The sequence below is a fragment of the Diospyros lotus genome, chromosome 8, assembly GCF_014633365.1.
Source record: "Diospyros lotus cultivar Yz01 chromosome 8, ASM1463336v1, whole genome shotgun sequence".
NCBI classification, from domain to species: domain Eukaryota; kingdom Viridiplantae; phylum Streptophyta; class Magnoliopsida; order Ericales; family Ebenaceae; genus Diospyros; species Diospyros lotus.
In genome coordinates, this window is record NC_068345.1 from 37,388,154 (window position 1) to 37,403,323 (window position 15,170).

Genomic DNA, 15,170 nt, shown 5'->3' on the forward strand with positions numbered 1-15,170 from the left:
TGGTTGTTGATCGATTCCTTAACCTGGACCCCAGACAACTCATTGGCGGGATTGGTGATCTTGTTGAAGATGCTGACACCAACATTGACGAACTTAGCCCCAAAGATATCCAGAAGCTGAAGGCCTGGCTTCTGGAAGTGAAGGAGAAGATTCGTGAGCACCGCGCGAAGTTGGTCGCCAACGCTCCCCCTACTGTAGCGGTGGATGGCGATGATGCTGGTTCGGGGTCTTCTTCTGGCTATGCTGGAGCTGGTTCTTTGGGCCATGGCCTAGAAGGCATGCCCTAGGAAGTGATGTTTGAGGGTGATCCATTAATAAGAGATCAATGTGTTTTACAGTTTGAGTGTGGGTGCTGTAGTTCCATTGATCTAATAAAGAATAAATTTAAAAGAATGAATCTTATGCATATATATATATATATATATATCTTACTGTTTTTAATAAGAAATATTAAGTTTATGCAAAATTTATACAGAATAATGTGACAATAACATTTGTTAGTTGTGAGGATATTTTGATATAATTAACTTGGTCATCTTGGTGTTATATATATATATATATTTGATTTGATTGTTGTAATGGAAGAATGAATGTTGTGCTTATTGCTTCTATTTGTTAGGAAAAAAAAAAGTTTATACACTAGCATTTGTAATTAAAAACACGTGACATTTTGGTAGAATTAACCTGGATGTCCTTTGATGAAAATTTTTTAGGGCAATTCAATCTGGAGCTTGATGCTAAGAATAATGTTCGAAGAGATGTTCCACCATATAAAATAACGTAGCCTTCATTGATGGATATACTAGGATAATTTAGGGCAAAAATTATATGATTTGCAACTTGACTTCCCCGCAGGGATGTTTGAGGAGGGATCTACAAGGACATATTGCACTGTACGTGTATCATAGTGAGCTCCACCAATACTTGTGTAAATGTTTCCTAGGATCCCATGGGTGGAGCACCGAAGTATGCCCCAGGATGTTCACGACCTACTTGAGATATATATTTAGGTCAACTGCTGTAGAATCAAAGACAAGGGTCAATGATAGATCCTGGGGGATCTTTCAAGTACCAATTACCAGGGTCTAAAACAAGGGCGTTGCAATCTGGAAACAATGGATGGGGGGGCATCCATGGGAGTGTTGAAAATGCACAAGAGAGAGGCCTCGCAATCTAAAAACAGTGGAAAATAAAGAATGGTTTGGGTGAAATCAGGGGAAGAAGACAGGGGCAGTCAAGATTAATTGGGGGAAAGCAGTGGAAGGTGGGCTATCGCAACAAACCACAAGGATAAAACCTAACTTGCAACTATGAAGGAGGCTGAGGGGATAGAACTATGTTGTGCTTATGGGATGGTTGTGATGTTGGTTAGAAACCATAGCGAGATAGGTTTTAGCACCGAGAAAGTGAGGGGATTTCACAGTATGTTTTGAGAATTGAGATTGAAGGGGGAACATGGGGGTTGTAAACTTATGGATGGAGACAATTTCGTAGGGAGAGTATTCTACTCATAAGATTTTGAGAGAAAGATATAGAAAATTGTTTATTTCATTGATTAGTTTTAATGAAGCATCAAATGATGCCAAAAAGATGGGAGGTCACTTGGCAATCGTGGGCTTCCCTTTGGGCGCCCACTGGATGGTCACTTTGGCAGCCACTTTTTGGCCCAAGCCGAAGCCCTTTAATTTTGTCTCTTAGCCTACTGCAGATTGTGTTGCACGATGTCATCCGAGCCATTACTATTGCCTTTATCCTTTGCCATCGCAGCGGTCCAGTTGCCTTATTTATCGTGCGGCCTCGAGATTAGTTAAGTGATCGGGAGACAAAGAAAGAGAGGGGGTGGCCGAGAGTTGTTCAATTTTGTTAGGGTTTATTCCCTCTCTCTCTCTATAAATGCTCTATATAGTATTCGTTCTTGTTTTTCATTCTTCTGTGTTCTCTGGTTTGTTTAAGGTAAGCTCTTAACCTGTATTAAGTGGTTTTGAGCGTTTTTAGAGAATCAGGGTTGTCTAGTGTTGATCTTTTTTGTATGGGTGTAATCGGATTTATTCATATAGTGTAGCGAACTCTTCTCTCCAGAGCTCAAGTGGACGTAGCTTCTATTTGGGGTGAACCACTATAAATCTCTTGCCTTTTGTTATGTTTTTAGTTTTTGATATCAACTGTGTTTATGTTTATACTCTCAGCCATTTGAGTTTTATTCAAGAGTGTGTGTTTTTGGCTTGTGTGAGTGTTTGCTATCTCCTGTTATTTGTAACAATCAAAAATATATAAAAAAGTCAAATCATGTTTAGTAAAGTCTAAAATGTAAAGCCTTGTCCCCTTTTTAATTCTCAAAAACTACCCTAATGCAATTCATAAAGGCCGACATTTACATATCTATGGCATAAAGGGGTATCATGCCATTTCCACTTTTATTCTTGAACCTACCATGTTGTTACAACTCCTTGTTGTTCGAAACGACTACAATTCCTTGCACTTACAAACTCAGAAATAGTTATATCAATTATTGGAGATGGAGTGTTGGAAAATGAGTTAAATTAATGAGTTGGAAACCCAATAGTCTTAGCCATCAATTTGAAAGACATAAATCAACGCATGCATTAACTAGAGAAGTAATGCATTCACTAGAACTCGAAAAGATATTTAGAAATTAAGAAGTTTTCCTAAAATACATAAGTTCAAATCTGTCTTAAAATCTATCTCAAATTTTATATAGATAATTTTGTCTCAAAATTCATCTCAAATTTGTTGTTTTCTTGTAGTGGAATTAGTCTGATAATAAAGAGTGGCGAAGTACGTTTAAATATGTCTGTTTGTATTTTGAAACATTTAAATATTTAATATATGGTTAGTGTGTTGTCATATATAAATATCTAGCTAAGAAGTTATGGAGTATGGAGTGGCTTGAACAATTGTAGAAAGTTAACAGTATATTTACTTATAGAGAATGTTTTTTGTTTCTCATCATCAGTTTTCATCTTTGTTTTCATATTTTTATTTTTACAGAAAAAAAACGTGTTGATTTTTATTAAATATGAAACCAGTTTTAAACTTCAAAAAATAAGAGAATGCATTCAAAATTACTTAAAATAAGAGATGTAGAGATTGATAGCAAAATGAGAGGTGAATGGTTAATTAGGGCAACCTGATGAAGAAATGAGTTGTTTTTGTTATAGTGGCAGAAGGAGATGTAGTGGTGATAATTGAGGGATAAGGATGGCAAGAAGACATGAAGAGAGTGTGTAACACTCGGTGTTACCTGTGTTAAGTGAATAAGAAAGGAAGTGTGAAACTTCTAAAAATACCCTTGAGAAGGTGATGAATCATTGAGAATGAAGGTGTCTTATGAGAGGGGCATTTTGGTAATTTGGATAGTGAAGTCCAATAAATGGTATTTTGGTAAATTAGAAATAATTCCTAGGTGAAATTAAGTATGTAAGTGAATTAAATTCTCATTTTTGTATTTATGTGGAGATAAGTGGGATTTATAATTTACAAAGGGTATTTTGGTAATTTTAGAATAAATTCCATAAAGGAATTAAATTGGGAGAATGAGAAAAATGGTGGATATTCAATTATGTGATAAGGTAATTAATTTTCCCTATATTGGTGAATAAATGTGGTAATGCTACATGGATGGATGAGATTAGAACTTGGGAGCCAAGATTAGTGTCTTGGAGTGACAAATGACATGTTGTGATCTAAGTTAAAAGAGGGAATTAATTAAATGCAAAAGGAAATGACATTAGTCTTTCAAGCATTTAATGAAGAAAATGATTATGGTAAATTAAATAAATCCAAAGGAAAATGAGAAATTAGTCTCCCATAAATGATTGAAAATTTTGGGATTTACTTAAATGGGAAAGAAAGTATTTATGTCTTTCAAAGTGGTCTCTCATGTGATGGTTGGAAAATGGCAAAATTAAATAAATAGAAAATGGTTCGTAAATGTATATATTGCATTTGGCATGTTCTTTTGTGTTCATGAGACCTATGGCCATAGGGTAGTTTGGGAACATGGTTGAAATGGTGGGTTGATGCCTCTAACCTTGGTGGGTTGTGAGGGCAAAGAGACCTAGCCACACTTGCATGCATTTGGCATCATATAATCTTGTTATATTCATATTTATTTTGTATTGCACCCTTATTGAACTTAATAGCTCACGAGGTTTTTACCCTCACATATAGGTTGTGAAAGCATTGGAAAAATCAAGACAAAGTGGAATGACTTGTGGAAGCATGGAAATGAAGATTTAAGTGTATTGTATGACTTAGGGAAGCCTACCTTGTTGCATTTGATTCATGTGATGTAAATTTATTTGGTTGGTAATGGCTTGTTAAAGCCTAAGACCATGGGTGTATTTTATTTTTGGAGTGTTTGATTTTATTTTGAAATGAGATATTGGCTTATGGCATGTTGAATCTTAGGTTTGGGTGAAAGTCTCATTTTTGGTGTGTGTTGTGGGGAAGCACCAAAGAAGTTGAATCATATGATGTGTTTGGTTGGTAATGTGAAATTAGTGAGATATTTTATTTAAAATAAGTTTCTGGAAAATATGGGTTTAAAAGGCCCAAGAAAAAAATAAGAAAAAAAAAAGTGGAGGTAGCAGTAGCAGTGCTGGGGCCCGCACGTGGCCACAGCGGGCAACAGGCGCGCGGGCGTGGCCGTGTGCGGCAAGCGCGCGCGGCCCGCTGCCAGCGCATAGCTGGGCCCCACGCGGGACTGGGTGTGTCGGTGGGCCTTGTTGGCCAATTTTTTAAAAAATTTAGAATTTGGGGGCATTTCTAAATTGATTTTGGGGCCAGAAAGAGTTTTCAAAATAAAGAGATTTTTCAGGCATTTTAGAGTATAATGCCGAATTTTTGAGAAATTGAAAATTATGAGTTTTTCCTCAAAAAATCGGTAAAATCAATGTATTGATTGAACTTGTGAATTTTATGGAGCCCAGTAAAATTCTTGAATGGAAAAAGAATTAAATATAAATAAGAAAATGACGATTGTGCATCTTAATGATATTTTTTTTTAGTCAAGCGCGGTGTGGTTAAAGCCCAATTCTACTAGTGAATCCTGGGGTTGAGAAAAGGGAATGACGAGCCTAATTTCCACCTAGGGCGTTTCGTGTTGAAACATAGTCTGTCCTTCACCAAAGATCGAGCAAAGGTGGGCAATTCAGATAATTGTTCACGAGTAGCACCCATAAGTGGGAACGGGGCGTCACAGAGTGCTAGTGATGCTTCTTGTTCCAAGTGGCAAGGACGACGATGGCAAGAGAAAAGGCTAATTGTGCTTGTTGTCGAAGAGGCAAAAGGCGGCAGGGAAAAAGAATGGAAGGTGTGGTGAGTGGGTACGAATAAAACAGTAGAAAAAAATAGAAGTAAAAGAGAAAAAAATGTTATTGATAGGAGTTAAAGTGGGGCTCAAATTAGAAAAACATGTTTTCACTAAATAACATTTTAAAGATGGTTTCTAAAGTCTAGTGCAATATTATGATGCTTAACCATTATATCAAATGTGCCATAGATTTTTTTTTTTTTTTTTTGTTGCTAGATTGATATATTATAGCTGAAGCCTACAAACAAGAACGAGTTTAGCTGCAATAGACAATAACAAAAGCTAGACTCTAAATATAAAGCAATCGTCTTACGCTAGATGAGCCTAACTAGTAAGACTGGCAAAGCAATCGTTCTAAGCTTGTACTTTTGTTTTAATATGCATCTAGAGGAATGTTGTCTTATTGTAGTGATTAGCTTCCCCTAATGAAATTTTTTTTTTCTTTTTTGTTTTTGTGGGTTTGTTTTGGGTTACATTTCCAAGCATTATAGTTTCTTTTTTTTTTTTTTCTTTGGGTTTTTGTCTCTTGTCTAATCTTTGGCAGTGGTTTTGGTCTTTGGGTTGTGTTGGGCAGATCTTTTAATTTGCTTGGGTGGCGTTTTCCTTTACTGTTAATAAAATTTGCAACTTTTTGATACATATTGTTATATATGGTAACATGATTGGAAAAATGATAATAATAGACAATAAAAAGAATATGATATAATAGGGAAAGAGTTGCATAGAATATTACTTTATTCATGTGTGTAGTTTATGTTGTAGAAGTCCCAATCATATTCTCAATTTAAAATTTAAAACAAAATAAAACTAATTAACTCTGGAAAAATTAATTATATATATATATATATAACTAGTTTGAGAACAATTGGTCAATGAGGGGCAAGGGAAGAGAACCTTCACAAATGGTGGATAACTTTACTCATAAACAATAATCATGTTGAGTTTTGCCACCCCCATTGCCTACTTTTGTGACTAGTTCTTGCAAAGTCATCTATGGATTAATCCTTCTAATATAACTTGTTACATCAATAAATAAAGATAAAATTTAATTATTGAGAGTAAAATTGTTAATATAAAAGATAACGTTAATTCTCAATTTATTATGTACCTTAAGCTTTTAGATGAAATTATAATTAACAATGCTACAATAGTGACAATTAGTGGTAATACTTCTTGATTTGAAACTAAATAAAAAATGGTATCCCACACAATTGATAAAATTATAAAAGTTCATTTTAAAATTGAAACTAACGCCAAAGTTAATTTTCTTTGTTGGTAATTTATGCTATTAATTACTCTTTATTTAAGTAGTATAGCAAGAATTCCTTTTTGTTGGTTAATTATATCAATATTCCTAAATACACACACACACATATATATATACTGAAAATATAACTTGAAATGGTTAGTATGTAAGAATCATAGAATATTTCTCACCATAAAAAGGATTGCACCAAACTCTAAAGCACAAAAATGGTTCGAAGGTGCTATTTCCACGTTTCCAAATCGTTTCCAATTTTAAAAATGGCAAAGATGGCTCGAAACACTTTTTGGGCTATTTTTGTAATTTGCAAAAACTTTCGGGGTTATTTCGCAAATTATAGATAATGTTTCCGGCGACCATGCAAAGTCCCAAATCCCAAAGCTCCCTTTCTTGAACATGCTCCGATGCTCCCTCATTGTTGCTTCCGGTTATCGTTGCTGCTTCGGTGCTCTTGAAGTTCCCTTTCTCAGTCGCCGTTGCAATTGCCTAAACAATGGCTACTTAAAAAGGACGAAGACGAGGAACGGGATGCGTGTGTGTTGTCGATTGGGCTGCTTGTTTTTTTCTCTTATTATATATGTTATTATCATATAATATATTACATATATTATATATACACACAAATAAGCAAATCACGACAGTCATGGAGGAGAACATTTTTTTTTCTACGAGTAAAAATTTATAAAACAAAAGCCAACGGGGAAGCGACTATAAATGAAGGCCAAGCCATACCCCAAACCATGAAGGGGAAAACAGCAACCTGGGCACCAAATATCTAATGTTGTGAGCTGAAACCAAAATTCAAAACAATTATTAATAGTGGAACACTCTAGAAATAATGCATCTTTCCCTTAAATATTTAATGTAATGGTAATAACCACCACCCATTCTCTAAAATATTTACTAAATAGATAATTCCATATATATATGGTAATATAATAAGAATCACATGTAATGCAAGACTCATCTCCCTCTATAAATAGAGACCACCAATACAATTCAAAGCCATCCCAGTAGTCCGGCTTTCTGTGTTGCATTACTTCTCCTTTAAGCATTTACTCCTTATATATTCCCTTCAATTTCTCACAAAACATACGATCATGGAGAACAACCAACCTAGAGGCCGACGAAGAATCGACACTTCCAGAAGGCGCGACACAAAGGAAAAACTTCTCGTCACCTTCTCGAAACGTCGAGCTGGCCTCTACAAGAAGGCCAGTGAGCTATGCACCCTTTGCGGCGTGGAGCTTGGCTTCGTCATCTTTTCGTCGGCTGGCAAGCCTTTCGCTTTCGCACACCCTAACTTTCAGGCAGTCGTTGATCGATTGCGTAACCCCGACATCCAACGACCCATTGGTGGAACTGGAGATCCTATCGAAGATACTCGTCTTAAGGCGAGAATCGAGACACTTAACCAGCAATTGATGCAGCTTAGGGTTCAGAAAGAGATCGAGGAGGAAAGGGCAAAGTATTTAGCAGAACTTGCTGCAAAGCGTCAAACAAAGCTTCTGACTAACACAAACATTGACGAACTCAGCCCCGAAGATGCTCAGAAGCTGAAAGTCTGGCTTCTAGATTTGAAGGAGAAGATCCGCAAGCACCGTGAGAAGTTAGTCGCCAATGCTCCCCATGTTGAGAATTTTCCAACTACAGTTGGCGGCACGGGTGATCCCGGCACTGGTGCTTTTTCAGGCTATGGGGGTCTTAAAGATTTTTCAAATCTTGGTGAATTGATATCATATTTTTTGGGTACAGGCGCTTCATCATCAAGCTATTATCTGGGTGAAGATGGTCCTTCATCAAGCCATGGTAGTGGTGGTGGTGTTGGGTCTTCATTGGGCTATCCTTGAGCTGGTTCATCAAGCTATCTGGGTCCTTCTTCTTCTTCAGTCCGTGGACAAGGAGGCATGCCCTAGGAAGTGTTCTAGGGTGATCAAATAATAAAGATCTAGATTTGGGTTTTTTTTTTTTTTTTAATTGAGGTGTTTTCACAATTTTTATTTGAGTATTTGTGTAACAAAGAATAAATTTAATAGAAGAATGAGTCTTATGCACACACACACACACACATATTTGAGAGGAAATTTTGATGATACAGTTAACTTTGGGCATCCTGATTTTTCTTTTTTTTTAAGAAAAAAGGTTGGGACAGTTCAATTTCAAAGGATTTTGATAGGCATACAATTGCAAGAGATGTTCTGCCCCCTAGTTTTCATTAATTTAGTACAAAGATTAATATATAATTATATATCCAAAGCATTTATAAAGATCAATATATCCCAAACAAAATGTTTTTGATCAACATGTCCGGTTAGTTTATCAAGTGCATACCTAAAGGGTAGGACTTCCATTAATGGTGTTAAAAAAAAAATGGCATTGATCTGGTTTTGATATTATAAAATGATAGACATGAACACGACTATAGGATCCTATTGATTTTTTTTATAGGTCAACATCTTTTAACAAGAGAAACCTAGTAAACCTAGCAAGAGCGAGTAGTCCAAAACAAAGTCATAACATAGGAAGCCTTGCCTATTTCAAACTCACACATCCCTTTATTCAGCCCCTTTCGCTGTCTACTGCCAACACCCCCCCCCCCCCCCCCCCCGGTCCAAAAAAAAATGGCAGAAGTTGCATTGAGGGATTATTATATTATTAGCTGCAAAGCAACTCTAAAAGACTCAGTTTTTAGAATCTTCAAAATTAAAGTTGCCAGGAATACGCCGAGAAGGGCAAAAATGGATCCAAGGAGTAAGAGTGAATTAGGTTCATGGTTGAGGCCATTGTTTTATGTTTGGTGTTTGGTTGGTAAGAAAAAGAGGAAGGGAATGGGGATTGGGAAGAATGCAGGTTGCACCAGTGTTGCCATCCATTTGTTAATTTCCACCTCGTATCATAGTATAGTCTTCCAACAGAGTGAAGGCAGACTGCCCAAAATGGCCAATTAGGGTACAGATTGCCATTCCAACCTCCATATACAATCTCTAAGTCCATTAGCATTTTCTGTCAGTTGGCTTCCTGAACTGGTGGAATTACAAACATAGATGAGTCAGAAGGCTATTCACTCTATTTGGAGATATAAACTTAAATCTGATATTGGGATGAGAAAATGTGTGCATGAAGAAAGGAAGAGTTGTCTAAGAATAAGAGGTGTATTGAAATAATTAAGTACAAAGTGTGTTGGTCTAAGAATAAGAGGTTTATTGAAATAATTAAGTACGAAGTATGTTCGGGTACGTGCGTTAGTGTTTTATAAATTATAATATGTGAATATTTAATATATGGTTAATATCTTTGTAACTATAAGAGGGTGTTTGGCTTATTGGTTTGGCCGCTTATAAATTACGTAACTTATTTTTTTATGCATTTTACAATATTTAAGAACTTAAACACTATTCAACTTTTAAGCTAATTCAGTAGCATTTTCCAAAAGGTACTCTCTCCTAACATTTTCAAATAAGCTCATAGCAGCTTATTATGTTGACCAAGCAAAAGATAGATTTGCCTTCACCCACAACTTCTTGATTTCCAATCTATCCATATGCTTTATCTTACTACCTTTGCCGTTGCCTCCTCTCTCCAAGTCCTCTTTGCTGCCGAGGCCTCTTCCAACTTCGATCGTCGCCTCTAACTCTTATGTCGCCGTCGGCCGCGACCTCTAGCTCATCTATCAACGTCGATGGCGGCCTCCAGCTCTACCATCGTCGCTTCTAGACCCATTCCCATCTCCTTTATCTTATAGCCTTTGCAATTGTCGCTTCCTTCCACCTCTTTCTCGTCAATGTTGCCTCTTTCCAGTTTCGACCGTCACTGTCATCCATCCCTTCTTACTCCATCGTCCTCCATCAACTGCTTCTTTATGTGTGTGTGTGTATATATATATATGTATATACATGTAACATATATATTATTTTAATATATTTTTTAATAATTGTGCATAATTTTTCAACATTTCGTGGTAAAATTTTATCAGTTGGATATTAATTTATAATTTATTTTTATTAAGAATTAGACTTTTTATGAATTTTATTTGCATTATTCAACATGTCTATTTTTGACTTTTTGTTAAGTTCAAATAACTTATTAACTATTCAAATTAAATACATAATTATATATATAACCGACAAAAAAAAGCTGTCGAAAAAAGGGTAAGCCAACACCCCCCCCCCCCCCTAAATATCTAATTAAGAAATCGTGGAATATAGAGTGAACAATTGTTCTTAAATAGAAAGTTTTGTTTCGTTCCTTACTTTCCGTGTAACGGTGTGAGTTTCGTTAAAAGCATTATTCTGTAAGTGATAGAGTGAGCGAACAAGCTTCCTCTAAATTAAAATATTACTCTTCCTCTAACTAAATGGTGTTAGATAATTAGCTCAATCTTATTGTCCAAGGAAAAGGATCGCTATTTGTGCATGATTGAAAAATAAGAGTACGCATTCCCTTGATTTTTTTGAAAAGATAAGATGTTGAGAAGGGCAGTTGAATGAAGTCTTATGGTCGAGTGAAAAAAGAATATAATCCATTAATAAAGTACAAGTTCTAAGATTACTCTGCAAAAGTGTGAAGATAAAGAGATCTCACGAATCAACAACAACCAATTATTTAAGAAGGAAAGTGAAGTGTTTGTTGTTGTCTCAATCCCATTTTATGAAATACTCAGAGAAATTAATGCTACCCGTTAAAGTATGTTTATGCGAAAACTAAAATGTAGAAGATTTGCAAATGACAAGGTAAAGATAGAGTAGGGAGAGTGGCTGCAAACAAAGGGACGAGAACAGTTGACAAACACTAGAGTCATTACTATAGATGTTGTCACCTAAGCAAAGGACGAAATCCAGAGTTGTTGCCCAGCCAACTTGACATGGGGTGCTGAAAAAGAAGATTTAAATTTACAAGGGGATATAAACCTAAATCTTAAGTTGGAATGTAACTAGTTGCTTTAAGTGGGTAGATTAATAAAAAAAATTGTCTTAGAATAAGAAATGCATTTTTTTACTATGAAGTATGTTTAAATACGTGCGTTAGTGTGAGTACTTAATATCTGGATTGTGTGTGTTCTTATAAATATCTAGCTAGGGAGTTGTGGAATGTTGAGTGGTGTGAATAATATATTGTTCTTGAAGCATGATCCTGCAAGTGATTAACAGTGAAGAAGCTTCTTCCAAAATATTCCTCTTCCTCCAACACACTCTTCTTTCTTCCCTGACAAAACCTAATGATATTGGCAAGAAATTTTACAGAGAGAACCATTGCTAGCTAGCTTGTTAAGTTTGCAAGCAATCTGAGCAACCAAAATAGATAATGGCTTCTACTTGTTAAAGTTTTATTTTTAGCATTATTTTAGTTAACATTTTGTTTTAATTATAACATTTTTAATGACGAAAATGAAGATATGGTGGCGGTGCATATAGCCAATTGCATGCTTCCCTTTGGAGGCTTTAGAGGTGCCAGAAGAGTCATCACTGTCGAAAAAATAGAGGAAGATATGGTGAGGACCAGAGAGTTGGCAGTGAAGGGACTGAACCTTTGTGAATTGAGGAAGTCTGAGAGGGGATTGGAACCCAACTGCTTGAACAGATTAAGGAAAAAGTGGAGACAGGAAGGTATTGAAACCCAATTGAGTAGGGCATGCAATCTGCTGCCAGGAATACACTGAGAAAGGTAAAACGGGAGGCGAGTAGGAATGGTGAAGGTGGATTGTTTAGGTCATTAATGTTTTCTGTAAGAAGTGTGATTGGCAAGAAAAATGGAAGGGAAAGAGGATTGGGAAGGATGCAGCTTGGGATTGTGTTGCCATCCATTCGCTGTTTCTACCTTTGTCATAGCATAATCTCCCCAACTGTGGGGCAGCCGATTGCCCGAAGTTGACAAATAGGATAGACTGCCATTCGAACCACCGCAATTAGTTTCTAAAGGTTTGAAAAAAAATACTGTGGAAAACAAAAGATCTAGTCATACTTAAATATAAGAGATTTTCACGTAAAATATCATAAAACAAAAAAACTCATAATTTTCACTGGTCTCACACAAGTAATTTACACACCTTGAATAACAAGTCAATAATCCTAATTATACACTAGTTTTCTTGTTCACCAAACTAAAATTTTCTTACCTAACAACAATTAATAACTGACTAGTAAATAAGATTACACACTAAAAAAAAATCAATATTAAGAATAGGAAATAATCTTTAAAACTAATTAGGATTTCTGACTGAAAATCTTAACAAACCATCACTTCAGTGAGAATTCCTAAAAATATTCGCCCATTCTCTGACGACAACCATGACTATCTATTATCGATAATCACCATTAAATATTCCGTCGCTAAATAATTAAAAAAATAAATTAATAATTAAAAACTTTAACGATGTACGGTACTAATCCATTGCTAAAAAAATTATATAAATTAAAAAATAAAATTTATTAATTATGTATTAAACAAAGATTAAATAAAAATTAAAATTCTTTAGTATTAAATGCATATTTTATGTATTTTATTTACGAACCAAAATATGTAAATTGATATGATATTGTAAAATTTATAATAAGAAATATGTATTAAACTAATTTTTAATAAAATAAAAATTAAATATTTAAGAGATTAATTAATTACAACATTTAAGTGGTACATTAGTTGAGTTAAAATTCACAACCTTTATTTTTTTAAGTATTAATTTATGAATTTAAAAAATTTAAAATCCTAATTTAAATTAAAATTAAAACGGGTAGCAGTTAAATGTAGTATATAATTAATATGTACAGAGTATGTACTAAGGAGGCTTGTAGCTCGGACGGTCGCTAGCGCCTGTGTTCACGGGTGACTAGGGATCAAAATTGAGAAGGGGAAGAAAAGAGTACGTTGAGATTAATTTCTCATCTCTACACGTGGCAGCTTAAGTCTGAGCTACTTGGCCCGTAGCGGCAGCACCACCTGGCGCCCACAAGGCAAGGCAAGCGCACGAGTCTGCCAGACGCGTGCCATAATTTTTTTGATTTTGTTTTAAATAAAAGTTAGAGACAAAAACAATTTCGTCGCTGATTTGCGATGGAACTGTTTCTGTCGCTGATTTGAATTTATTTTAATTATTTTAATATTTCATTTTTTTTGGTGTATTGAGACAGAAAACTTTCTGTCGCTATTCAGCGACAAAATTTTGCATCACTAAAATAATATTTATTTTTTTATTTTTTAATCAGCGATGGAAATTTCCATCGATGAATTTTATCATCGCTAAAATTTAGCAACGCCATTTTTAATGACGGGAAGTTACCCGTTGCTAAATCTGTCAGTAAATTTTTTAGCGACAAATTTTGATATTTTAACGACTGATATTTTTGTCGCTAAATGCCTTTTTCTTGTAGTGTTTGATATATGGATAAAGCCAAACAATATTGTCTTTTTTCTACAAAATATTCAATGTAAAGATATAGTCATATATAGTAATATAAGCCATATATCGTAAGTAAATATAAAATAATATTTCGTAATATTATGATAACTGTAATATGTAACGTAAAGCTAGACTCCCTTTATTAATAGAGCCCGTACTACAATGCAAAGCCATCATTCTTAGCATTTGCCTTACTCCTAACCTTTGTCATGTTTGTCTAAACAATGGGTACTCACTGCTATTTCCAAAACCTTAAGGGAGACTTTGCAATTAAGGAAAACCCTAGGGAAGGCCTTTCAAATTACTCAATCTTTAAGGCCATGTTCTTTTTACAATATTTTTGTCCTTTTCAGTTTTTAATTTTCTAAAATATTGAAAACATGTTTATTTTTATATTTTCAAAAACATATTTTCGAAAACAAGGAAAAATTTGGTAAAAAAATTTCAAAACAACAAAAAGTCAATTTTGTTATTCTCATCACAAATATACTCAAAATTTTCAAAATGTGAAAAACGCTACAAATAAAAAAAATATGTTTTCAACAATTTAAAAGCAGGCATTCAAAATATAAAATTAAAAATAAATTTAAAACTTAAAATTAAAAATTGAAACACAAAAAAATCAACTCTTAAGGTTCTAGAATTTAAAGTCAAAACAATTTTAATAGTAGAATATAATAAAGATAAGGTCTCTTTTATCATACATTTAACGTATGAATAAAATAATAAAGTAATAACATCGACCATTTTCTTCAAATATAATATGAATACTAAACAAATATGGCCTTGTTTTCCAAATATTTAACGTATATATAAAGCCATATATGATAATAAGGATGTCATTTTCTTTCAAATATTTGATATATAGATAAAGTTATATATGGTAACAATAGTCTTTTTTCTTCAAAATATTTGATGTAAAGATATAGTCATATATTGAAATATAAGCCATATATCGTAAGTAAATATAAAGTAATATTTCGTAATATTACAATATCTGTAATATGCGATTTTGTAATATTACGAAAACGTAAAATGTAACGGAAAGCTAGACTCCCTTTATAAATAGAGCCCCCTGCTACAATGCAAAGATATCACTCTTAGCATTTGCTTGCTTCCGTGAAGCTTTTTCACTCTAGCTATTTCCTTCGTTCTCTTTTCTTTCTCATAAATCATAC

General features: G+C 34.5%; 1 protein-coding gene across 1 annotated transcript; it reads left to right on the forward strand.

Moving 5' to 3' along the window:
* The first annotated feature begins 7,699 nt into the window (after nt 1-7,699).
* Nucleotides 7,700-8,449, forward strand: LOC127808634 (agamous-like MADS-box protein AGL29). The gene has a single exon (XM_052347205.1). It carries the CDS (start codon nt 7,700-7,702, stop codon nt 8,447-8,449), a length of 750 nt encoding a protein of 249 aa, XP_052203165.1.
* The last annotated feature ends 6,721 nt before the right edge of the window (nt 8,450-15,170 follow it).